The sequence below is a fragment of the Phyllostomus hastatus genome, unplaced genomic scaffold, assembly GCF_019186645.2.
Source record: "Phyllostomus hastatus isolate PE091 unplaced genomic scaffold, TTU_PhHast_1.1 phas_contig_210, whole genome shotgun sequence".
Taxonomy (NCBI): Eukaryota; Metazoa; Chordata; class Mammalia; order Chiroptera; family Phyllostomidae; genus Phyllostomus; species Phyllostomus hastatus.
This window is the reverse complement of record NW_025333737.1, coordinates 19,365,162-19,390,245: the sequence shown is the minus strand read 5'-3', so window position 1 is coordinate 19,390,245 and position 25,084 is coordinate 19,365,162. Positions and strand designations below refer to the sequence as shown.

At 49.9% G+C, this 25,084-nt stretch overlaps 1 protein-coding gene and 1 long non-coding RNA gene across 6 annotated transcripts in view; one reads left to right on the top strand and one right to left on the bottom strand.

The window, feature by feature from the left end:
• Positions 1–1,572: 1,572 nt before the first annotated feature.
• Positions 1,573–5,604, bottom strand: LOC123817597. The gene is made up of 2 exons (XR_006785458.1): positions 5,467–5,604; positions 1,573–4,854 (listed from the first exon to the last, which is right to left on the bottom strand). It is a non-coding gene; the product is annotated as an uncharacterized LOC123817597 (long non-coding RNA).
• Positions 5,605–5,981: 377 nt separating this feature from the next.
• HNF1B (HNF1 homeobox B) overlaps positions 5,982–25,084 on the top strand; it is a 51,828-nt gene continuing 32,725 nt past the window's right edge. For 3 of the 5 annotated variants that reach the window (XM_045837353.1, XM_045837352.1, XM_045837351.1), the window contains exons 1-4: positions 5,982–6,337; positions 10,839–11,038; positions 15,717–15,903; positions 17,182–17,417. In XM_045837353.1, coding sequence (XP_045693309.1) covers positions 5,994–6,337; positions 10,839–11,038; positions 15,717–15,903; positions 17,182–17,417 — 967 coding nt within the window. In that variant the 5' untranslated portion in view covers positions 5,982–5,993. Of the gene's footprint in view, positions 6,338–10,838; positions 11,039–15,638; positions 15,904–17,181; positions 17,418–25,084 lie in introns of all 5 variants that reach the window. The other 2 variants (XM_045837350.1, XM_045837349.1) reach the window with 1 other exon arrangement.

Here is a 25,084-nt window from a genome sequence, read left to right as displayed (position 1 = left end):
GCCAGCCTCACTGTTATGGGAGTAGGAGAAGGAAGAGGACTAGCTTATTGCTCTGGAGAGAAGGCCCTCTTTGCTGGGTGTAGTATTTATTAGTTTAATATCCTACTAGTTCACTAGTTTTTAATTTAATCTGTTACAAACGACTGGGAACACCCTATTTCTAAAAATGGCCCAGCAGAAGGATGTAGATTATTGAATCAAGATGAGGGAAATTTCCTCTGCCCTGAAGAGTTTCCCTGGCAAAGATCTGATGGGGAAATGAAAGCGGAGAGCTGGAAGGGATTTCCAGAAAGGAAGCTGAACGATGGGGTTGATGGGATTTGAGAAATTCCGATATCCATTTGTTACCGCCTCACCGCTCTCTGCAAAAGGCTTCCCACACGGTAGACACTTGGTGGTGTTTGTTGGTGGACTTGCTCCAGAAGCTGTGCGTTTAGAAGGGAGGGCAGGTGGACGGAGGCAGGAGCCCCCGAGCTGCGTGCTGGGTTTGAGAAAGCACTTGTGTCACCAAATCCTTCTTGTGCCGGCCCCCCAGGGGTGTTTTTCTGTGTTATCTAATTTAATTCTTCCAATAACCCTATGGGGTATGAATTCCATCATTATCACCATTTACATATGGCAATCATATAAAGACTCCAAGAAATTAAGTGACTTGCCCAAAGCCACCCCCTGCTCCACACACATACCCCTCCCAGAAAGCAGGGAGTCTATTTGACTCCAAAGCTAGGATTTTCCTAGTGCACTATGCTATATCTCTTCAGAAAGTCCTTTCTCCTCCCTGAATCTGCTTCCTCATCCCAATGATGAAGGAAGGGGCAAAGTGAGATGCCCCTCGGGTCCCTTTCAGATTTGTTTCTATCTACATAGGTGCTGTATATTGCCAACAGTTGACAAGCTGGGGAGCCTCTAGGCCAAATCCAATCAACCAATTGTTTTTATAGAGTTTTATTGAAATACACCCACGGGCTTTCATTTTTGTATTGCCTATAACAGCAGAGTTATGTACTTGTGAAAAAGACTGTATGGCACATAAAGCCTAGACTATGTTGCCATTTGGCACTTTGTAGAAAAAGTTTGCCCGCCCCTGGAATATACGGGCCTGTAGGCTTTCATAGTGATAAGCTGTGCATGCAGAATGAAAAAGAATCCGGGGGGTCACACATCAGCAATAACAGTTGGGAGGGAGGAAGAACGTGGCTTCCATCCACTCTTTATATTTTACACTTTGGAATTATTCAGTTTACTCTCTACTAAGTTACAACTTACAACAACATGTACAAATCCTAAATGTGTTGCCTGATGAGGTACCCACCATCCCAGTCAAGATGTAGGACTTCCCCAGCACATCAAAAAGCCCTCTCAGGACCCATCCCTATGACTATCCAGAGGGAAGGTTGATTTTAACTTCTATCGTGTGGGTTAATTTTTTCCTGCTTGTTAATTTCATGTAAATGAAATCGCACAGTATATACCTTTCTGTGTCTGGGAAAGATATTTGACAACTTCATTGCTGCCAACTTGGAAAATTGAGAAGTACAACTAAGGAAACAAAAATCAACCAGAAATAATCCATTAGGCATTTATTCAACAAGAATTTTATTGAGCAACTGCTATGTTTCAGGCTTCTCTCTAGGCATTGCAGAGGAAGACATGAAATGGTTCCCGCTTGTGGAGCTTACTGTTTGTGGTGTATTTTTTTTTAATGTGAAAAGTCCCATGTGCAGAGCTACACAGAGGTCTAGCCCGAGCTTCTTGGACCATTGGCCCAAAGGCCTAGAAATGCACATGCTGGCAGTTTAGGACTATTGAGGAATTTTGAGTCATAGAAAATTTAGGGAAGTGAAATTTATTAGGATGATCACTTAGTAAGTTATGTCATGTCTAATCACTGGGGTGTACACCCGAAACTAATATGATAATGTGTGTCAATTGTAATTTTAAAAAATAAAAAGATAAGTTTTAAAGAAAAAGCCAGGGAACTTAAATACTCATCCAGAACAACAGGCCATTTTTCAAATGCAGGATTAGAGACCCAGAGGAAGTGCTCACAGAAACCTTTGGGAAGGTGGAGTCATGCCCCCTCACCCCCCACCCCCCACCACATTATATCCAGAGCTAGAACTTTAGGCTACTAATGCTATCATCTAGAATGATCTCCAGGCTGGCACTGCTCTCTAACAATAAGGCCCCCAATCTCCTTCAGACCAGGATAGGGCAGCATTTACATTTAACTCTAGAGATGATTTCATTTTGAGGCCTTCTAGAGCCTGTCCGGAATCAATGAGCAAGTCTCGGCGCCTGGAGTAGCCGTGGATGGAGGTGACAGGCTCTCCCTGCTGTAAGCAAAGCAGGGTTATCATGGAAAGTAGGAGAAAGACTGTGGGCACAAGAGCAAAAAAAAGAATGTCACTTATCCTGCAAAGTTGCAAGAGAGTCTCCGGGAACCACATTTGCCAGTCTGTGAAAATTCCAAGGTGGTGCTTGGATAGCCTTCATCGAGTGATAAGCCAGCTGATTTTAAATTATCTCACATCAGGGACTGCATCTCCCATAAAAAAATCTTGGGATTTGAACTGCAGATTCATTGTTTGAGTAGGAGAAACTAATATGGTCTCTTTAAATTCAGTGACTCAAAAAAAAAAAAGGCTGGGCATCAAAGAGCCCAAATCTATCAGCTGCCTCACTTCCTGTTGTGTTTTCACGATGTGCTATGTGTGTCTTCTTACTAAACTTTTGAGCCTGTCACACTCCAGGAGCCTGCAGCTACTAACTCATTTAACCTTCACAGAAATACAGATGAATGTTACCATTTCCCAGCTAAGGAAACTGAGGGTGAGAAAGACTGTGTAAAATGCCCACTTCGCTGCAGAGCGGTTAGGCAGATCTGAGGCCCAAGCTTAGGTCTGTTTGATTCCACATCTACCCTCTCTTCTCTGCTCTGAACCTTCATAGACTCCCCCCTTTCAACTTCCCATCGGCCATAGCAGTGAAAGCTGGAGATCTCTCTCATCCTAAAGCCCTGTTCAGGCAATCCTGAGCCCCAGTCTCAGCCTTTCTATTCACTTGCTCCAAGCCACCCCCTTAAAATGTTTTATTTTCCCATCTTTAAAATAGGCCTGCTATATCATCACCACCTTATCTTATATGCAGCATAAACAGAGAGTATTTTCACTGTGCTCTTGTCTCCTCTGCTTGAGGTAAGTTTAACCAAAGGGCTTTATGAGTCAGTTCATTTAGTTAGCATTTCTGACTCACACCCTGAAGCACTGTCTGCTGGGGTTCTTACACTTTTCTTTTTAAATTTCCATGTGAAGGTGCAGGTATTGGGTCTGTTCACAGATCTACAGTGGCGGTTACCTGGTGAGCACTCGGATTGCACTAGGAGGAGTATACAAGGTAGATCCAGGTGGGGGGGTTACAGGAAGTTGCTGGATATAAACAGATCACCTGCAAGACTACCTGGATATTCATAGGAAGTTTCCCTAAACTTTGTTAAACTTCCTGTATGTTCACATAATTTGCTTGGGATGGGGGGAGACGGGTTAGCTGCCACCTGAATGTTGAGAGAAGGAAGCCTGAGAGTCAGACTGGGCAACAGCAGATGGAACTACAATCAAAGCTCTGTTGTTAAAAAGGAAGTGGCTTTCTAATGGGTTTTCCCAGCTAAACACAGAAGCTGATCGTCATTACACTTGACTTCTTCTATCATGACAGCAAGTGAGAGACAGAAAAAGAGATTGCTCTCCGGGACATTGCATCTCAACACTTCATTTTCCTGGTTGAGGGGAGACGGGTAGGCGGAGAGTGTTTTCCCGGGGGGCTGATTTGTGAGGGGCAGGGGCCTGCCATATGTCACAACAAACTAGAAGACAATAAGGTGAAATGAGGAAACCTCATCTCCATGAACTTATTACCCTTTTCTTAGGGAGAGACTGGATAGTGCAAACGTTCCCCAGGACTCCATGCACACAACCACCTTCCTTCCTTTCGGCTCCTAGCACCTGAGGACCAGGCATTTGTAGCAGGTTCTGTGTTGAGAGGCTGCCTCCCTCCTTAGCAGCCCGACTGCATGGGGCACACAAGGAGGACCAGCCCTTGTACACCTAGATCTGACTCTGAATCAGGCAGATTGAGAGCTGTTGACCCTTCCTCCTCCTCTCTTCCTGGGAAGTTGGGAACTAATCCCAACTTCCTCCCACTTATCTGTTAAAGGTGGGAAAGGTAGGAGAATTTGCTTAGAAGCACCTTTGCAAATTCCCTGTGGTTTCTGAATTTTTGTCCCCAGTCTCCCAGACCCTCCAACCCCAGCGCTGGATCTGCCTGATTTTGAGAATCCTAAACCTCCAGGGGGTTAGATTTTACCACTGGAAATTCGCTTCCTACCTCCCCAGACTGCAAAGTGTGAACGCTATTATTAAACTAAAGGGTTTCACAGATGGTCTCATTCAATGCATACAATCCCCCTTCTCCTGCACTATAGGTATCAATATTTTACAGGTGAAACTGAGGCTTAGGGGGGGGAGGGGTGTCCTCGGCTGCAGGAGCTATATGGCTTTGTGACCCGTGGATAAAAATTAAAAAAAAAAAAAAAAAAGGCCCGTTTCCCTCTTTCTCCTGCAGGTCAGGATGGGGTGCCCTCGGGCCCCTTTCCTGCCCTCTCCACGCCTCAGGGAGACGCAGGTTGAAGCTCCAATAGCGCCGCAAGGCTCCCAGCCTCCTTCCTGGCCCCTGCCGGGGTGGAAAAACGCTCCTTTCCCTCAGCGGCTTCGTGGGTGCCGCCTCCCGCCGCTGCCGCTGGGACCTCGCGTCTGCCGAGTGCGGTCCCAGGCTCCGGGGGCCGCTTGGGTCCTGGGGCTGCGAATAAACCAAAAGTCAGTGGGTCGGGGGTGGGACACGCCGCTGCGGATGTTCCTCCAGGTGCACACAGGCCAAGCCTCGCTTTCACTGCTAGAAAGGAGGTCCCGAAATCGTAGTTTTGCCGGGAAAGCGGAGGCGCTTCGGTATTTCGGGTTTGAACTGGAGAGCATGGCCCAGGAGTCCAGCTACCCCGCGGCTCGGCTCGGCTCGGCTCGCTGCCGGGGCGGCCCAGGCGCCGGCGGAGCTCCCCTTCGGCTCCTCACCCCCGGGCCAGGAATCAGCCTGCGCCTCCTTCTCGCTCGCCTGCGCCCGGACGCGACATTTCTGCCAATCCAAACCGCCAGAGCGGGCTGGCAGGGCTGGGGGTCTGCAGAGTGGTAACAGCCCGAGTGGAACTAAACGGGGTCTCTGCAGCCCGCACTCGCCCCGCCTAACGCCCCCTCTTCCGCCAGGTTTCGGCGTCCCTTCCCAGGCGGTCGGCAGTGCGCTCCCCGGGCTCCCCCAGCCCGCCACCCGCGTGGGCCCGGACGCCGCCTCGCAGGGCCCCTGCTCTCCGCTCCTCCTCCGTCGCCGTGTTCCAAGAACACCCCAAGGTCCTCCAGCTCTCACCTGAGCCCCGAAGCGCCGTTTCACCTTCTCTCCAGACCGGAGCCGGACCTGCGGCCGGTGGAAAAGCCCCGGGGCTTCCACACTAGGCTGTAAGCTACTTGCTCAGTAAGTCCAAAGGTCAGCTGAAGTTTGGCTGATGCACAGAAGCACTACAAGAAGGCCTGCAGCCCCTGGCGTGAGCACAATGGGCCCTGGCAAGCCCCGCTCCGGCCCGGGTCTCCCGCTCGCCACGTCTGTCCCTCAGACTCTCCCTCTCTCGATTTTCCCCCCTCCCCGCGATCATTTGCATCTTGCCGAAAGCCAGGCCCTCCCCGCTGATTTGCATATCTTATATGGCCTAATGGTGCCGATCATGGCCAGTTAGAAGTTTTCTGACTTCTCGGAGGAGACTCCGGGACCCCAGGGAGTAACAGGTGTCTGGAGGCTGAAGGGTGGGGGGCTTCCTGGACTTGGGGTCCGCTTGTGAAACTCCCCACCACCCTCTTCTCTCGCACCCACACGCCCTCTTCTTTTTCCGTCCTTGGAAAATGGTGTCCAAGCTCACGTCGCTCCAGCAAGAACTTCTGAGCGCCCTGCTGAGCTCCGGGGTCACCAAGGAGGTGTTGGTCCAGGCCTTGGAAGAGTTGCTGCCATCCCCGAGTTTCGGGGTGAAGCTGGAGACGCTGCCCTTGTCCCCCGGGAGCGGGGTCGAAGCCGACACCAAACCGGTCTTCCATACTCTCACGAACGGCCACGCCAAGGGCCGCTTGTCCGGGGACGAGGGCTCGGAAGACGGGGACGACTATGACACACCTCCCATCCTCAAGGAGCTGCAAGCGCTCAACACCGAGGAGGCGGTGGAGCAGCGGGCAGAGGTGGACCGGATGCTCAGGTAGGTGCCGACCGAGGTGGGGAGCGTGCGCCGGACCCCTCGAGCCCCGGGCCTTGTGCCTGAGCGACACTGCGCCCGACCACTCTCGCCGCGCCTGTTTCCCACTGTAGACGTCCCCCGCGGGGGCGCCCCCCTTCTTTTCCCGACACCTGGACCTCTCCCAATCCCTCAACCGGGCGGCCCGGGGCCCTGAGGCTTCATCTCCCCCTGCCCGGGATGGCGTCCGGGGCCGAGGGGCCCTCCCGGCAGAGCTGGAGCTTGGCCTGGGAGAACCCGATCTGTGCAGCTCTTTGCCTGGAGGTTTGCCCACGCGGCTGCAGTTGCGAGTGGGTGCAGTGAAACAGCGGAGGGTTTCTGCTGCTCGGGTTGCCCAAGTCCCAGGTCAGGCATTTCTCCCGTCCGGGAAAACGCGGGCGGTCCTACGGCCAGCCGTCCTGCTGTGCGTTGCAGAGGGATAGGCGACACCTGGGCCGGGATCTGGGGCTCGAGTTCTCAGGTGGGCACTCGCATCTGCAGCGCCCGTGCAAGGCCCCAGAATTATCCGGAATCTCCCAAACAGGTTCAGATTTGCAAAGGAAAATGTTTGCTTGTAGTAGGGTCAGGGTGGACCCGCAAGGGGCAAAAGAAACCACATCCCTAAGCAAGCGAGGGGCAACTGCGGCTCAAACCCCAGTTTGCAGCGATCGGTCGCAACCTGGGAAAGGAGGGTGTTTCCGGATTTGGCTGCTGAGACCCCGGCGTACCCGGGGAATTTGGACCGCTGGCCGGCGGTCCAGCTCCCGGTTCAGGATCGTTTGCTGGGCCTACGAGACCGTCTTAGGGCTTTGACAGCTGGTTACTAATTATTAAAGAAGCCGAAGGTTCCCTTATACTGCACGCTGCTCCCGACCACTTTGCTTTAGGACCGAGCCCCTCGCGTGGCCTCGGATACTTCAGTGCCGCGGCTTCGAGGCAGGGCCAGGACCAAAGTCACGTCCCTAACTCGGGCAGCCTCAGTTGCACGCTCGCAGCAGCGATTTGGAATGGTATATGACCTTGCATTTGAATTTGAGATCTGGGGACCCGGCGGCTTACTCTGTAGCAAAGACAATCAGGGGGGACTTCTAAATTTTTCTCCCAAAAGTACTTGGCTACAATTCGTGGGTCTGAGGTTCTCTCCTCGTTGTTCCCCAGCGTCGTGGCGGTCTTTGCCGCGCCGGGGTTCGGGTGCAGGAAGGTGAGCGGGATCGGAAGGAGCAGAAGGGGCTGCTGGGGCGCCGGGTGGCCCGCGGGTTGGCCGGGGCCTGGTGGACTCACCGAGCTCCCGCCACCTGCCACTGGGGACCCCGGGGCCGAGGCCTATCCACCTGGCCCCAGGCGCCCACTCTCTAGCTGGGCTTTTGGAAGATCTGGGAAACCCGGGCGACCGCCCTCCGCACCCAGCCCCGCGCCGGGCTGGACGCAGCACCGATGTAACACAAACTGCAGCACGTGGATTAGGGTGTTATTAATTTATTCCTATAAATCATCAACAGAAAGATACACAAAGAATCGTGATTAGGTTGAAAAGAAAGGCGGGTTATTCATTGGCGAAGTTGTAAACGCGGCTTGGAGGGGAAAGGAAATCAAAACGCAGACGCGGAGTCGGACGCCGCTCCAGGCGCACACGCAGGTGTTTCGGGGCGCTGTGGCCCAGCCCCCGGCTCCCTGCCCGGGCGGCTGACACTTGCGGGCCCCGCGGGTGGACAGCCGGTCCCGATCTCAGAGCTCAGCCTTCCGCCCTCCGAGAAGCCCCAGCTCCCGCCGCGCAGAAAGGAAAGGGGGCCCAAGACCCTCGCCGGGGTGGAGACACAGGACAGGCCCCAAGGTTTCTCTCCCCTTCCCAACCTGGTGCCGCCTTCCCTCCCCCACCCTCGGGAGCGATTGGACTTTATTAAAGTAATTTTTCAAGAAATTGCTAACGGTTCCCCGGTCGCTGCGCAGTCGGCTCGGGAGCGCCAGGCACAAGCACTCCAGTTTTGCCCACCCAGTTCCCCCAAGGCACAAAGAAAGGAACTGGGAAAGTCACTGTTTGGAGCGCCCGAACGCACCTCCTAGAGGAGAAAGGAAGGTCGAGGGCTGCGTGCTGCCGGCCCCCGGCTCCAGGTCAAGCTGGCCTCGCTCGCCGGCCTCCAGGCTGGCGCGCCGGCGGTTCGGGGCGTCGACTCGTGGCTAAGAAGCCAGAGTCGAGGCTGTGCGCGGGTTCGGGGCGCTTCTGCCCGCGGGCTGCGCAGGGATCGGCGGAAAAGGAGAGCGCCGGGCGGACGGGCCTGCCGCGCCCAGGTCGGGCGTCTGACACCTGTGCTCGGAGCACAATGGCCGTGCGCGCTGCTCCTGGCCCGAGTGCTCCGCGGGGTTGGGAAGACTCAACACGAGGTGGATTTTCAAACCTCAAAAAGTAACCAGTGCTCCGGGCTCTTCCTGGTGAATACGCGTAAATTCTGGGGCAGAGAGCCGTAAAGGTGTAACTACGCCATCTTATCCGCAAGTCTAGCCCTTGAATGCGGACTTCAACTTTTGCTAAAGTTAATGAAGTTTTCCTGCCCCCCCTTTTTTAAACCTTCCCAGTTGTTGAGCTAATTTGCTTTTTGCACAGAACCTTAGCTCTTAGAACATTCCACTATGTCGCTAGTTTTCTTAGAACACAGGTTAAAAAAAATAAGCAAAACAAAAATAGCCAAAGATTCTGTTAAAGCAGTATTAACTTTTAAAATGCAAGTACTTTTTCTAACTTTAGACTTTCCTGTCTGTTGAAAGTGTTTTTCTCCCCTAAAAATATCTGTGGAAATATTCGCCAGAAATAAGTTTTTAAATGATGTCCGATGTTTACATGCGTATGTCCAAAATGTGACATTATTTTTCTCTTACTAGGTGGCTTCTCCATATTTGAAACTACCACGTTTTCTCTCTCTCCCTGTTTTGTTGGTCTCGTTACTTCATTTTCTTTTATTACTTGGTAGTGCCTTTTTAAACTCTTGAGAAGTTCGTTAACTTTTAATTAATTAATCTTAAAGGCTTGCATTTCTCAAAATGTTTCTTTCACAAATTTAATATCAAAGAACTGCCGAAATGATCAGCTATTCAAATGCTTACAACATACCTGTTTAATTATAGGTATTAATTAATTACAGGGTTTTAATTCATTAAGCAAAATTTTTTCTATTTGACATATTATAGGCACCATTTAGAAAGAAATTGGTTATTTAATTTGCAACACTACATCTGTTTTGACCTCTGTTTTCTACTGTTTTTTATTGTTTTATCTGGAACTAATTTTTCCCTTCATTTTTTTTCACATTCTCTTGGGCTATTATATATATCAATGTACAGTAAAGAGATGTTGCATTTTTTAAGTTAAATATGTAGCTGCATTAAACAAATAGTATATGTGGATGTATTGCTTCTTAAACACTTTTTTCTATACTGTACATTATTTAATTTTTTATCTTAAACGATACCTCTCAGTTTCGAGTCACCTATTCAACAAGCAAGAAAAGATATCAACAAATTAGAAAACATTTAAAATAAATAAAATTCAAAGGCATCAACACATTGTTCTAAAGGAGTTTTTCATACCTGTGTTTATGAGAAATGAAAAATTCTCATTCTCAGCAAGTTCCTATCTCCAGCTTAAAATTTAGAATAAAACTTGCCTTCCAGATACTCTTACCTTATCAAGGCAGAAATGTAACAGGAAAACAAGGCATTGGGGATCATTAATATCCATTTAGAAATTGAAAGTATTTGTCCCCATTAGGTTTTATTTTGGAGGCGTGGCTGTAGTGAATTTTTTTTTTTTTTTTTTTTTTTTTTACTTTACCTGCTTGCCTCAATAGAATGATTTTTCATTCCCAGGGAAGAATGTTATTGCACTTCTCAAAATTTTTCTAAAATTCTGAAAACCATTTAACATTTGGCTGAGAATCCTCCTTGCATCTCAGGAGGTGGATGTATTTGTTTTACTCCTATTTAATAAGATAAGAAACTGAGACACCATTCAGAAGGAAAATGATGTGAGTGAGGTCAACGTAAATCTAGAAACTGATGCTACCTCTCATCCGTGTAGGATCACCCGGCACAGCCCCAAGCCAATGCTATCTCCACTCTCCAACAGGACTCCTGCCTTCTAAGTCTCTCTCATTTTAGGAAGATGAAGGAAAGCAATATCAAATAAAACAGAATCTTTCCTTTCCACTTCGTGCTGACAGTGCTTTCCCAATCCCAAAGCCAGGAAGTCATCTTCATCTTTCTCCTTCTAATCTCAGAAGAAAGGGTGGCATGTAGTATATAGAAGCTTTCATATAGTACCACCTAGGTTCTGTTTTGGCCTCACATCTCCCCCAAGGATTCAGTTTAGACAGGTGAAGAAATAGGTGAAGATTAGAGACTTGCACAGAGTTTAGGTAAGACCCGTAGAAAGAGAATACTCCTCCCCAGACATCTTCCACCGGCACCCTAACTAACCACTTGTTTATCTGTGTAGGGAGGACCCTTGGAGAGCTGCCAAAATGATCAAGGGCTACATGCAGCAACACAACATCCCCCAGAGGGAGGTGGTCGATGTCACGGGTCTGAACCAGTCACACCTCTCACAGCATCTCAACAAGGGCACTCCCATGAAGACCCAGAAGCGTGCTGCCCTGTACACCTGGTACGTCCGAAAGCAACGGGAGATCCTCCGACGTAAGTGTTTTAATCCCGCCTCTGCCTCAACCTGGGGTGACCTTTGCCCTGACTCTGACCCCTGTGGGATACCTCAGTTTTCCCTTCATCAAGAAAGCCTACATAGCACTTGGTAAATATAAGGAAGCTGGCAGGTGGATTTGGTCTTTCAGTTGGTGTATGATGGATTAGCTTATATCATTTTCTTTTTCCATGGTCCCTTCCTACCCAGCCAGGTGTTTTGACAAGTCCTCCAGTATGTGAAATTTACCTTGAATTTTTTGGTTCCTGCTTTGAACATCTTTCTCTTTGAAACTAAGCAGGTAACAGGGGACTATCATCCTCAAAGTAAGCAGAGCAGCTCCCCTTGACTCGTTAAGAGCTCCCAAAGAAGGCATTTCATACTGATCAATAATATTGATCACTATTACTGTTATTTTTCTCCCCTCTGGAAAAAAATATTTTTTAAAAATAGAGAACATTTGTATATATACATATATTCACAAGCTGACCCTGTTATTTGGGGGGAGGGTAGTGGTGACTGAGTTCTACAACAATTTAAGGTATTTACGCACATTTACCAAAATTGGTAGAGTTTGGGGACCTCAGCTGGTGACTGTTTCTAATGAAGGAGCTGCCTTTGGCCAAGGCAGGACACAGTAAAAGTGTCTGCCCTCGGAGCTCTAACCAATCAGTCCTGGCCATTCTCGTTCTTGTCCCTGAATTTCCTTTCTGTCCAAAGATTTCTTTCACTCAAGAATACTGAGAGACTTTTGTTTTGAAGTCTAGGGAAGTTTGAACTTCATTTGATTGAACAGAGTGTAAATGACATCCTTTTTTTAATTGTAGGAAAGTACACTTTTAGCATTATACTTGAATTATTTCGATCCCACCCTTTTCCCAGGAAAATATTGTGGGTTACTCTGTCTTTGTCAAAATAATAGTCACCATCACTTTCTGGGTTGGGTTTTCTCCCCTGTCACTGGGTAGCCAGTTTTTAAAATCAGTCTTATTTTCTGTCACACACTGCTTCAAAGTGGTTATTTCAGCATTTATTGTCTCAGTGTGTGGGGACTGGAAAGGCCTTCAAGGTGAAAGGAAGGGTTTTTAGGCATTCATCTCGTATCCTGGTCATTTGCTCTTTTGTTAGAAGCATCAAATGGATAGATTAGTAGCAGCAAAGTGAGAGAGCTCTTCGCTGTTTGGGAAGGGTCTGTGGGTGGATCCACTGTCTGCGTTGAGTAGGCCTGTAGGAATTTGGGTCTCTGACATGAAACAACACTCTGTAATTCCTGAAAAGTCCATCATCAGGATCCAAGCCCCACGTGTCATCTTTTGTTTGAGCGACCTCTCTGTGTTCAGTGGGAGTTTCCCTCAGAAAGGAGGGGGAGGCAGGAAAGGCCAACTTGGAAGCTTCTAAAAAGACAAGTAGTCCCAGAAAATTTCTCAAGATATTTGAGAAAGGACGTTTCACAAAAATTTATGATAGCTTCTGCAAGGGATTTTTTAAAAAATTATTGTTGTTCAAAGTCAAATGAGACATAAAGCTTAAGAACTTAAGAAACATTTGTTCATTCTGTAACTATTATATGGGCTCCTGTTAGGTGCCCAGCACTGTGCTGGGCTATGGGATACACAGGTCCTTTTCTCCAGAGACTTACAACCTAAGGAAGGGACGAAATGTTTGAATAAATAATGACAACTGCTTTCTAAAGGCCATTATAAAAGTATGTACAAGGGACAGCAGAGGAATTGCTAAACTGCCTGGAGACATCATGGAGGGCTTCCTAGAGGAGGTGACATTTGAACCAAAGTCTGATGGATGAATATACCATACAATCATGGGATAAAAAGTGAGATAGGAATTGAGATAAATAAAAGAGGGAAACAGTGAATGGGGCAGGAGGAGGGAGAAAGAAGGGGGAGAATTTTAAAAAGGTATTACTTGATAACAAATTTTCTTGAAGGAATATTCACGAGCCCTTCTACACACATAGAACCTCCTTGTCCAAACCAGCTTCTGAGCCTATAAAGAGGCTGCTACTGAACCCAACTTCTCCAAGTTAATTTTTTTCAGCAGTGAACATTTTCTTTCTCTTCTTACCCACCTGCTTCTGCTGCCCAATTAATCCAGACAGAAGTGAAAGAGAGTTGGTGGTGGCTGGAGGACATGGGAGAATCTAGTTCTTCAAAAATTGAGAGAGGCCAGGGCCAAGGTCCTGAGGTGGGTGGGGCCTAGATGTTTCTGAGCACCTACAGGCAAGTCACCCTGGCTGGTCCCAGCAGGCTCTGGGTTCATCATGCAGGCTGCTGCGGCCGGCAGATAGGCAGCCTCCACACAGTGGGTGGTTACCTTCACACAAGTCACATTTAAGGTTTTGTAGGTGTATTGTTTGTGATTTGTTTTTTAGTGACAAGTGGCTAAACAAAGGCTGCTGGCTAGGAGCCTTGGGGTCTGTAGGCTGAGTTCGCATCCTGGCTTCTTGCCCCATGTCTGTCCGTGTGACTTTGAGCAGGTCACTTAACCAGCCTGAACCTCAGTTTCTCCATCTGGAAAATGGAGATAACAATACTTGTTGAAGGGAGAGGATGTGAGAATTAGATAAAGAGACACATTTAAATAACTTTGCTCATATCTCACCATAGAAAGGGTTCAATAAATGTTAACTTGTATTACATCCGTTCACATCAAGTGAAGAACATCAGATTGATCCTGGGTCCTTGGACTTATCCATACTGGCTTTGCCTATTATTTATGGTGATTCCAGAGGGCCACAGGGAGACATGGAGACAGACCGCCACTAAGTAGGGGACTTCTGTCTGCCCCTCTCACTGAGTGTCCCTGAAGTAGCTGTACTTAGGTTGCTGCTGTGAAGACCAAATGCTGTAGGAGGTATGAAAGCCCTTTGGAAAGTATAACTTCCATAGGAATTTGGGTCACCAGCATCATCCTGACTAGAGATAGACGTTCTAAAGATATTTAGGGCCCCTTAGGTTTTCACCCAGTCCCATTGCACAGCTGGGGAAGCTGGGGGACCAGGGAGTTTGCTTGGCTGGGGCTAGTTACCCCATTGAGCTAGTGACCTCCTACCAGTGAATCTGGCAGAAACCTCCTAAGGTATCTAAAAGGATTGTTGGGAACCAGTGAAAACAGAGCCTTAAGTAGCCTGAGAATCATCCAAAATGGGTGGGACCCAAATAAAAGGCCCCAGTAGCACGTTCAGTTAGTCAACCAGGGAGACTGCTTGACTTGGCTGGTCAGCAACTGGTCAAACAGAGCCCGAGATCACCTGCGGCTGGGGCCCTATGCCCAGGAGCATTCGGAGCCCACTGCTCCTTGTGATGGACCGAAATGGAAATTAACCCCTAGACTGGCAGTAAGTCTCCCATTGCTGGAGGCGTGTAGAATGGAGGACTGTGAGGTAGGGTGTTGTTGAGGGGATTCAAGAATTAAGTAGTGGCCTGACTTTGAACCTTGAAGATTTTGGATCCAGTTGTTTCTGAGACCTGTGGGAGTGACCTCAGGAATCAAAACTGAAAAGCATCAAGGTCCAGAACAGAGGGAGCAGGAGTTAGGAAATGAATCTGCTCCGCATCCTCGCTGAGCAGGGGGTTTGGCCTCTGTGCCTGTTCATCTGTACAATGGAACCAATCTCCCCAGTGAACCCTGCGTCACAGATGGAAGGAGGAAAACAACAAAGCTCTCTTCTTCCATAAGTAAACACCGAAACCCACTCAGACCTGACAGGCTAGGGCATCACCACAGAGAGAGATTCAACCACAGTGTGTTGGGAATCATGATATGCTTGGATCCTGGGGACTGGACAGGCAGGAAGCACCTTCCATCTGCATTTTATTTTTTCTCCAACTCATTATATGTTACTCTTAGAAGAGCCCCGTGTTGGCTGTCTTCTGCATTTGCCATCTTTCAAATGTGTGGGTGTAGGACCTTTCCCTCATAAATGGACCCCTGGATGGACAGACACACACACACACACACACATACACACACACACACACCATTGCCTTTGAAATTGTCTCATATTTAAAGAACTACTTCTCTTTCCAATGCAAAGCTCCAGGTGGATTTATTTCAAAGTTGTGGTCAAAGCTTTGGGTTTGGGGTTTTTCTGAGAGCATAACATAATAATATAGATACCTAGGCTATATGAGGAGAGAGAAGGGGTGGGGAGAGCTATTTTCAGTCTCTGAATATTTTGTCGAACTGCAAACTGTACCTTTGAGTGGTCTCCCCCTAGACCCAAGATTTGGGTTAAGTTTCCCTCTTGACATCAAAATACAAGGCTTCAGGGTACAGAGTGTTGCTTCGTGTCAGAAGCCAGTGAGCCAAAGGAAAAAAAAAGTAATAATAAATCGCTCCTAAAACAATGCTTGGCCACCTCTGAGCTCCTTCAAAGAAAGGAAAGGGGTGGCTTTGGTGGCATGAACTGAAGTGGGCAGTGAGGGGCCTGTCGTGAGCCTCCCCCCGTACCCTCTCGTACAATAACAGCAGGTCACAGGTGTAGGGGAGAGGAATAAAAATGTTTTTGTTCGTCTGTCTGTCTGTCTGCCAAGTGAAGGCTATAGACCCTATCAAATCTACTCCTTTCTCTTTTTTCAGAATTCAACCAGACAGTCCAGAGTTCTGGAAATATGACAGACAAAAGCAGTCAGGATCAGCTGCTGTTTCTCTTTCCAGAGTTCAGTCAACAGAGCCAGGGGCCTGGGCAGTCCGATGATGCCTGCTCTGAGCCCCCCAACAAGAAGATGCGTCGCAACCGGTTCAAATGGGGGCCCGCATCCCAGCAAATCTTGTACCAGGCCTACGACCGGCAAAAGAACCCCAGCAAGGAAGAGAGGGAGGCCTTAGTGGAGGAGTGCAACAGGTAATGCCACCAGAAGCACCCCCCAAGCAGGCGGGTGAGCACCTGGACCCGAGATCCATCCCCTCAGCCCTGGGGCACCGAGACACTCGTTACCCAGAGAGGTGTGGCTCAGTTAGGATTTCCCAAAGTATGTTCCATGGAACTATAAAACTTCACATCATTAATACACAAATGTGAGGAACATCACATGCATACTTCTTCTTAGGAAGTCATAAAGGCTCTGAGAAGTTCTGCAGTTAAGCAACCCACTTAGCTTTGTTGAACTGGTTTGTTAACCATGGAATCTTTTTTCCCTGGGAACTACCCCTGTTAACTATTATTCCAGAAGATACTCTGTAGAGTGTTGGTCTAAAATATGATGCCAGTGAAATGGGAGTCACGTGTTTGACCTTCACATAGACCAGGGAGAAACTATCCCTTAGCCACAGACTGGCTGTGTCCTCAGCCAATTACACATGCATGCATTGGTCCACAAGGAAGCTCAGCAGGAGAGCTAGATTGGTTGGATCAATTCAGTCCACTCCACCCATACATGTAATTGTAAAGAAAACTATTAGAAATCCTTGAGATCTCTTTTTGCTTCATTCCTGCCCCATCCTTCCTGACTCTAACAGTGACTTTCTTAAAATTCTGCTCTTGGGTCCTCAGGCTGTGTTCTGTCCCCAACAGCAGCCAGTGGTGTCTAAAAACCTCTCTCATCCCTGGCATTGGGGGTTCATTAGCAAAGATAAAACTGGAGACCAGCCATCTCTGCATGCCCTCTTTTATATCTCACCCAGCCAGCCCCACTGTAGGTGGGGCTCCTACAGTGCAAATAAGGGATCTGGCTTCCCTGGCACCCTTTCAGGGTATCCAAACTCCAAAATACAGGAATTCCTTAAGAGCACTGTGAAGGGACTCAGCCAGCCAGCCAAGGACTTTGGCTGTTGCAGGGCGGGGAGAATGGCAACGCAAGGAGGATCAGGAAGCCCGGTCTGGACCTTCTCCCTGCATTGCTGGTCCCCGGCTTGCTCTCTTCTCCCTGGAGCCACATCAGAGCTAAGCCCTGGCTTCCAGGCAACAGAGCTTGCTTGGTACCTGTGCTCAGCCCCATTCCAGCCTTCTCATCAGAGAGCTACACGGGCGACTTTTTCTTTGGACAGGCTTTTTCACATGCTCCCACTTTCTCCTTGGTCTCTTCACACTCCCAAAACCACTGTGATTACTTGTTTGGGGCCAAGGACAGCCAGCTGCCCCCTGGCCACCGCCACTCACCGTCCCCCCTTTACTCATTCTCAGGGCAGAATGTTTGCAGCGAGGCGTCTCCCCCTCCAAAGCCCACGGCCTGGGCTCCAACCTGGTCACTGAGGTCCGTGTCTACAACTGGTTTGCCAACCGCAGGAAAGAGGAGGCCTTCCGGCAGAAGCTGGCCATGGACGCCTACAGCTCCAACCAGACGCACAGCCTGAACCCCCTGCTCTCCCACGGCTCCCCGCACCACCAGCCCAGCGCCTCTCCTCCCAACAAGCTGTCAGGTAAGCGGGTCCTGGACCCTACTCCTTGACCACCCAACCAGCCTGCTTCTCTCAAGGGTCTCAGCTGGCTCAAGATTTTTCAGAGGAGGAAATGCTTTGGGATGACCCAAGGCCTGGTGCCTCCTGTTACCAGAACATTCTCATGAAAAGAGTGTGTGGCCGTGGTCAGGTTCCCTCTGAGTCCTTGCTCATCCTGCAGGGTCTGGTCCCCTTCTTCTCCCTCTGCGGGTCAGTGCCGCCATCCGATTGGACCAAGAAGATGACCTTGTTGGTATGCCAGGTCCAAACTACAAGCAGAGAGGTTGCCTGGCCATATCTCATGTCAGGGCTCTGTCCAGCTCCAGCAGGAGGAGCCCAGAGACCTCTGGGGCAGGGCCACTCTATGGGTGGCCTCTGCTTGTTGGCTTCTGTGCTTTGCCAGAGTTAGGGTGGAGTCAGTCACTTGAAATCTTTGCAGTGGTGAATTGGCCAAAACCGACTGAGTACCGTGTGTTACTGTGTGTTTCTGTGTGCCAGGCCCCGGGCCCGGATTAGGACGCCTATGCTGTGGGGTGTGGGCTTGTCAGGATGGAATCCCACATCTTCATTGTGGAAAAGCACCCCTATATGCTGACCTTAGTGTCATGCATGTGCGGGGTGAGTCCTTCTCGCCCTGGGGTCCAGTTCTTCCAGGAAAGCAGGCTTTGTAGAATGGGTGTGCTTCCTAGGGCCCGTTTGGTGGCATATAGACAAAGTGTGTCGTGGTCTGCTCTGGGATCGGGCTTGTGAAAGGAGAGCCAAGCACTGTGTCTAACCTCAGGGTGGTTCTGAAACCTGTTCCTCCTGTCGCCTGCTGGTTGCCCTTCTGCTGGGAGAGGCTGAGGTCTGGAGCTGACCTAAGTGCTGTGTGGGGTGGGAGGCGCAGGCTCAGAGCCACCAGCTGGGTGGTATCCAGGCATTCGTTCCACACTGTACCCTCACATAGCACGACCTCTTCAAGGGTCTCTGGAAGCCTGAAACTGTCCAGCATGAAGCTCGGGTCAGGGCTTGGAGCTTTTCTGGACCCAGCTTCCACTGAAGCCATGGGCTCAGCCATGTGGGGAAAAGTTGGGGTTACTCTTGAGAGGCAATGAAGCCCCCAGACCAACACTGGCCTCATTGCAGAGTAACTTAGCCCCTTTGTGGAAATTCTGAGGAGAGTTCAGAGGACAGTGGCAAAGGGCTGGTGGCCAGCACCGAGCAGCACTGGAGCACTTGCTGCCCGCAGTGATCCCTGGCGCTGGATCTGGGAGCTGCGGGGGGCGTGGCTGGGGCAAGGGGCATTATTGAGAAGACAATGGCTATTGTGCTGGGACTTGTGATCTCCACACCAAAGTCAGGGAGCCTGCAAGCCAAACAAAGGCCCAGCAGCTTTCTGACAAGCTGGGGTTGTGGTGAGGTCACCACGGAGGAGTCGTTAGCTTAGGCATTCACGTATTGACAGGAGGACCGGAGAGCTGGGTTGGAGGGACAGCCGCAAGCCCCGGAGACTCGGCAGGACCCAGAGACCCCTCTGATGGTCTGAGAAGGCACATCCTACTGGAAGTAGATCTCTGGGCTCCCCAGAAGTCTTGGCCTTTTTAAAAATCATGGGACGTTAGAACTGTTGGGGATTTTGAAGGACACTGAGGCCTGCCGGATCCCACGTCGTACCCACTAAGTCCCAATACCACGCTGGTGATGAGTAGGACACGCGTCCCTGCCCTTGTGAGCTTATTGGGCCAGCGTGGAGTCCCCAGAACAAGCTGGGAATTGAGGTCATCTTTGGGGGCTTCATGCATCTTTCTAGGGACAGACTGCTCTATATAGAGCTGTAGGTGTGGGACACTGCTTTGTTTTGTTTTGTTTTGTTTTGTTCACCATTGGCTGCCTTTCTGTCTGCCCCAATTTTCACTCAGTCCTGGTCCACACCCAGGGACTGGATTCTCTGGGCTTAGTTTTGAATCCTGGTTCTAACCAACCAAGTAAATTCCCATGACTATAGTCTAGCCAATTCATGTAACTTCTCTGAGTCTGACTTTCTTGTCTGTGAAATGGAGCAATGGTACCTACCTCCTCAGGTCCATGTGAGGGTTTGATGAGAAAACGTGTAAACACCACTTTTCCCAGTAAACCCTAACTGTTGTCATTATCATTATTCTTATTACTGAGGGCTATACAAGTGGCAGTGGACAAAATGACAGGCAGCAGAAAGCTATTGCCTTTTAAATTTCACACACCAGGGCCTTAATCCTACGAAGCAGTGAGATGTGTCCTGGCCCTGGGCATGGCGGTGTAGGCAGCCCGTAGGCTGGTGCCTGGGATGCAGGATGTGAGGGTCAATTATGGGGGTTCCCCCCTCGGGCTGCCAGGGCCGATGGCACATGAACTATGACGGGGCTGCTGGGGAAAGCGCCTGAGACTAGGTGGCCAGCAGCCTGCAGCCCCGTGCTCAGGGAAGGCTTTGCTCTGCAGGGCCGCCTGGTGCACTTCTCATCACGGTTTCCCTGACAAAGGTAGGGTCTCTTGGTCTGTAACCAGGCCCACGGTGTACCTGGATGCAGAATACAAAAAGGGCTCTGTGACAGTAGAAGAGAAACCAACACTCAGAGTCAGAAGAGAAACGAACACTCAGAGTCGACAGTAGCAACTTCTAGGGCTGAGCCAGGGAGATAAGGCCCCAGTCCCCTCGCCCCGAACTCCCTTCCCTCCTTCCCCTCCAGACACCAGCATCTGAGCCAGGAGGACTGGAGGCACCTAAGAGACAGATCTTTCTCTTAAACCCTGTTCCTGGAGAGGAAAGCGTCCCTTCGCTAACTGAGCCCCTTCCCTCCCAGCCACGCTGAGCGCGCTGTGGCCCACTTGCCCACGATGACCACAGTGTGACCCTGGTCCTGGAATGTCCCGCACAATAGGAGTGGCAGGAGGAGCACTTTGCCTCTGTCAGCGGCTGATTGGTTACAAGGTGCCCTACAAACACACTGTCAGCAGAATCAGCTGTTTTCAGCGTTGCCCCTCCCGGCTTTACAATCACACATCAGCATGCAGCCCGGGGTTGTCATGGCTTTGTGTCCCTTATGCATGCTTAATTGACAATTAAGTTGGGGCTTTGAACCAGCCTGGCTGCCGCTGATGGGCCTTCATCTTTCCAGGGAGTGTCACAGGGGCACCCTTTGTTTGCTCTTCTTGGGGGCCTGCAGTTACTGTAGCAGGCTGTAGGCAGCCATTTATCTTCAGCCTGGAAAGCCTTTATCTGCACCCCCCCCATCCCAACACTTGCCAGCAGGAGCTGTCCCTGGTTATAGGCCCCATGACAGCCCATTCTGAGGCCATTGAGCAGGCCCGGAGTGATGGCCCCTACCTCCATTCTGGAGCGGAATCAAGAGAAAGGCCCCCAAAAGGTCAGAGAGCAGGGCGGTGGCAAGGAAAAGGACTGGTTGGAGACTGGTGCTCGTATTGATCGGCTCCAGGAGGAGGAGGAAGTTGGCATGGGACAGAAATTGGGCTAGCCTTGGCCCACGCCGTGGGACCTGGCTGCATGATCTGTGGTGGCCTTGTTCACTGCACCCTTTGCTCCAACCTGCAGCAAACTCACCTGGCCACCTCTGGCAAATCACCCAGCCACCTTGCAACAGCAAGGGAGGGGCAGAAGGTCTTCATCAGCCTTCATTCACCCCACACATAAGCTCCTCATTCTTGTATCACCTTAACAAATGGAGATCAGGGCTCGTTCTCCCAGAAAGCAAGGGAGGCACCAAGGTGAGCAGAAGCCCTTCCAGGGTAACTTCCAGCTACCCTGAACCGTGTGCCTCTTTACCTAAGAGGAGTTGTTCATTCTTGTCACGGCTTGCTCCTCCCTCCCTCTGAGCTCTAGTCCTCACTCCCAGCCCAGGGGACTTGATTGCCCTGGTGGTCAGCTCAGAGTTTGAAACCCAGAGCACCCTGCCTCCCCCCTCATCCCCTTTCACATCTCCCGAGTCACCCGCAGGAATCGAACCCTGGGTCTCAGACAAACCAAACTCTGGGCTAGGATATCTGTGTGGTTGTATTGTTTTCCTTGATGCTGAAATCCACAGGACCCAAGGAAATCTCAAAAGTGGCAATAGTTGTAACGCAGGGGAGTCATCATAACAGCTAGTGTTGGTGGAGCACTTTCTGGGGACCAGGCCCTGGGCCGAGCACCTACATGCATCATCTTTAATCCCAACAACAATCCTGACAGATAGAAACTGTCTGTATCCTTATCCCCATTTTATAATCAAGGAAGGTAAGATGTTTAGAATCTAAGTAACTTGTCCAAGCTCATAGAGTTTGTAAGTGGCAGAGACAGGTTTTGAGCTGCTGTACACTGTCCATCTCTCTTTGCTCTATACAGATGGTAAGAATTTTGCAGGCATGAAAATCAACACACACACACACACACACACACACACGCACGCACGCATGCAATCCCCACGCAGTGCTTCTTCTCCCCCATTTTTACCGCTCTCCTCTGAATGACAAGGAGGCTTGGGAGAGCATGGCCAAGGAGGTGCGGGAAGAGTGGGGGTCTCTCAGTCTGGTTATTTTACTGCTTCCCCCTCTCCAGCTGTTGCCCCTGACCGAGGTGGATTCCATGCCCTGCCTAGGGAAGAAATCAAAGCCCCCATCTGAGGAGCTCTTTCACGACCCCATCCCCATCTGGGTGGGGATTTGAACTGCCCTTGCAGTCAGCACTGTCTGGGGCACTAAATGTCTTAACAACTTAATGAGGCTTCTTAGATGGTGTAGGCACCTCAGCTCACCTCTGGAGCTCCACCCCCTCCCTGTGCAGCAGACAAGGGGAGAGGGTTTATGAGGGCGGTTGTAAAAATATTCATCTTGGGCATCAAATGTTACCACAGTAAATGAGCCCCATCGTCCCTAAGTAGCAGATTATTTCAGTTTAAAAGAGAAACAAATCCTGCCTGGAAACGCCTGCTATTTGAGGAAACCCTTTTGTACTGACTCGGAATTCAGTGGTGGCCATGGCCCCAGCGTTCTCCTTCATAGGGACTTTTATCTGACTGCCATTTGATCTGTTGAATTTGAAGGTCGCTTTATCTTGCGGTATCACCCCCATGGGCTGCCACTAGATTGGGGAAGACAATCAGGATATTAATGAGATTAAGAAGCCCGGCCTTCTGAGCATTGTACTGGCAACCTTACCGTGATAGGGGACCAACCCTGCCCTGCATACAAAGAAACTGGCTGCTGGGCCTGCGAGGTTCCCCGCCTCTGCCCAAGGGGGACAGGAGACACTGGAGTCTTATCACTGGAAGCAGCCTGTTGGCCCTGCCTGATCCCCCTGGAGGACCCTTAGTCGATTCCAGGACGCCTCGTGGCCTCCAGTGAGCGCTGAGGAGGAAAGAAGCTGCCTGCAGGCACAGCGCCCTGGCCTGCAGGTCGTGAGAGAAGTGCCCTTGGACTCTGTTGGTTGAAGGTCTGGTGGGAACTGGCAGGAACTTGGAGGGCATTGAACACTGACGGTGCAGAGAGAGGCAGAAATTCGTGCAGGGGTCTTTGAAGCTAACTGCTTGATGGGAAGGCGCAAGATCTGGCCTTATGTCTCTGCCTGCTTTTCAGGAAGAAGTACAAGCACAAATGGGAAAGGGGAAATGTATATATAAATGAATGAAATAGAGCTCTGGGATAAAATCAAATGAAGCATTCAGTTGTGGTTATCATTCCAGCTGTCCACAAAAATGCTAGCATAAGGGTTTACAAAGTGTTTCTGATGGTAAATATTTTAGATGTTTCAGGCCACACTGTCTCTGCTCGGCTCTGCATTTATAAAACAGCACAGGTAGCCAGGGACTATGTGCAAATGATGCACACGACTGTGTACCAAGAAAACTTTATTTATGGGGACCAGAATGTGAACTTTTTATAATTTTCACATATCACAAAATATTCCTCTTTTGATTTTTTTCCCCCAGCCATTCTGAGCTCATGGGTCATAAAAGAACAGGCTGCTTTGGCCTGTGGACCCCAGTTTGCGGACCCACACTCCAGGACAATGGTTCCTGAACCTCACTGCCCTTTACAATCTGCTGGGAGCTTCTAAAAATCCCAGTGCACAGGCCATGCCATGGATGCCCGACCTCCAATAGCCCTGACGTTTAACAGACACCAATGATACTCTCCGGGAAATCCTTTTATAAACCCAGTGGGCATAGCAACAAAATCATGGGCAATAGAAGCAGGTCTGAATTCCAACCTCCACTTGCCCACTTACTAGCTGTGTGAACCTGGGCGAGTCTCTGGGATCTCTGAGCCTCGGTTCCATGGGTAAAGTTGGCAGCGGGGGGGTCACCCACTCATGCAGGTGCTGGAAGGGTTCAATGAGAACATATGTGAAGCACCCGGAGGTAGCAGAGTCTCGTCAATGGCAGCTCTTACAGTTCCTGGCAGACTTGCTTGCTTGTACTTTGTTTTTGTTTTTAGTTTCTCCCTCTTTTCCTCTTGAAGGTTTCCATTAATCCTGATTTTTAGAGAATTTGAGTATTTTTAAAAATTTTTTAAAAGATTTTATTTATTTATTTTTTAGAGAGGGAAGGGAGGGAGATAGAGAGAGAGAGAAACATCAATGTGCGGTTGCTGGAGGTCATGGCCTGCAACCCAGGCATGTGCCCTGACTGGGAATTGAACCTGCGACACTTTGGTTCACAGCCTGCACTCAATCCACTGAGCTACACCAGCCAGGGTAGAATTTGAGTATTTTGAGCTAGATCCTCACCCTGGTGTTTGCAGCAGATTCAGGCTGGCTTCATCCTTCCAAGAAGGGCTGCTCTGTGACATCCCTTTTGCAGTGTCAAGGGAAGTTCGTACAAATACTCTAAACAGTGAGAGACAGGTGGGAAGTGCCATGGGCTATGGTTGGGGCAGGGGCAGGGGGTGTGGTGGGCTCCTGAACATGTAGCAGGAGGTCAGGTTCATAAGATGACCCTGAAATGTTCTATACCTAATAGGGCATTTTTCTCCTTTAATTAAAGGAGGTGTGAGTACCCTGCTGGTTAGTAATTAGCCCTGGTAACTTGCAAATTAGGGGTGGGGTGAGGTGGAGTACTTTCCTGGGGAGGCCAAATCTGAAAAACATAATGGTCTTTGTTCTTAGGAGGGAATCTTCCCCAAACTTTAGGCAAAGAGCAGTAAGAAGGGGAGGGTGGACCCAATCCCTGCAGTGAGCACGGGTGGCCTCAGAGGCTCCTGAGGACTGATTTTCTGGAAGCCGCCTGCCTCAGCGTGTGAACATGCGTCTGTGTAAGAGGCCTTTCCGTTGCCTCTGCTCTGGCTTAGGCAGCGCCCACAAAAGCACACCTGTGTGAGTTCAGCCACTCAGCAGTGCAACAATGGGGATCATCTCTCTAATGCTCTCAGAAGGTCAAGAGCCAAGTTTCTCAGGACAAGTACTGGGCAGGTCCTTCTCAAGTTGGAGGAGCACCGTGCAGACAATCTTTAGTAATTAATGACTTTCCCAAAGGGTGTCTGCATCCCCCAAGGCAAGGTGGCAGCAGGCAGTTCCCTGCCAGGACCACACTCTGACTCAGGGTATGTCTGGGTGGCAAGGTGTAGCACCCAAAACAGGCTTGGGCTTGAATTGTGTTTGTCACTATCTGGTGGTGTTATCTCCAATAAGTGGCTCAGCCTTT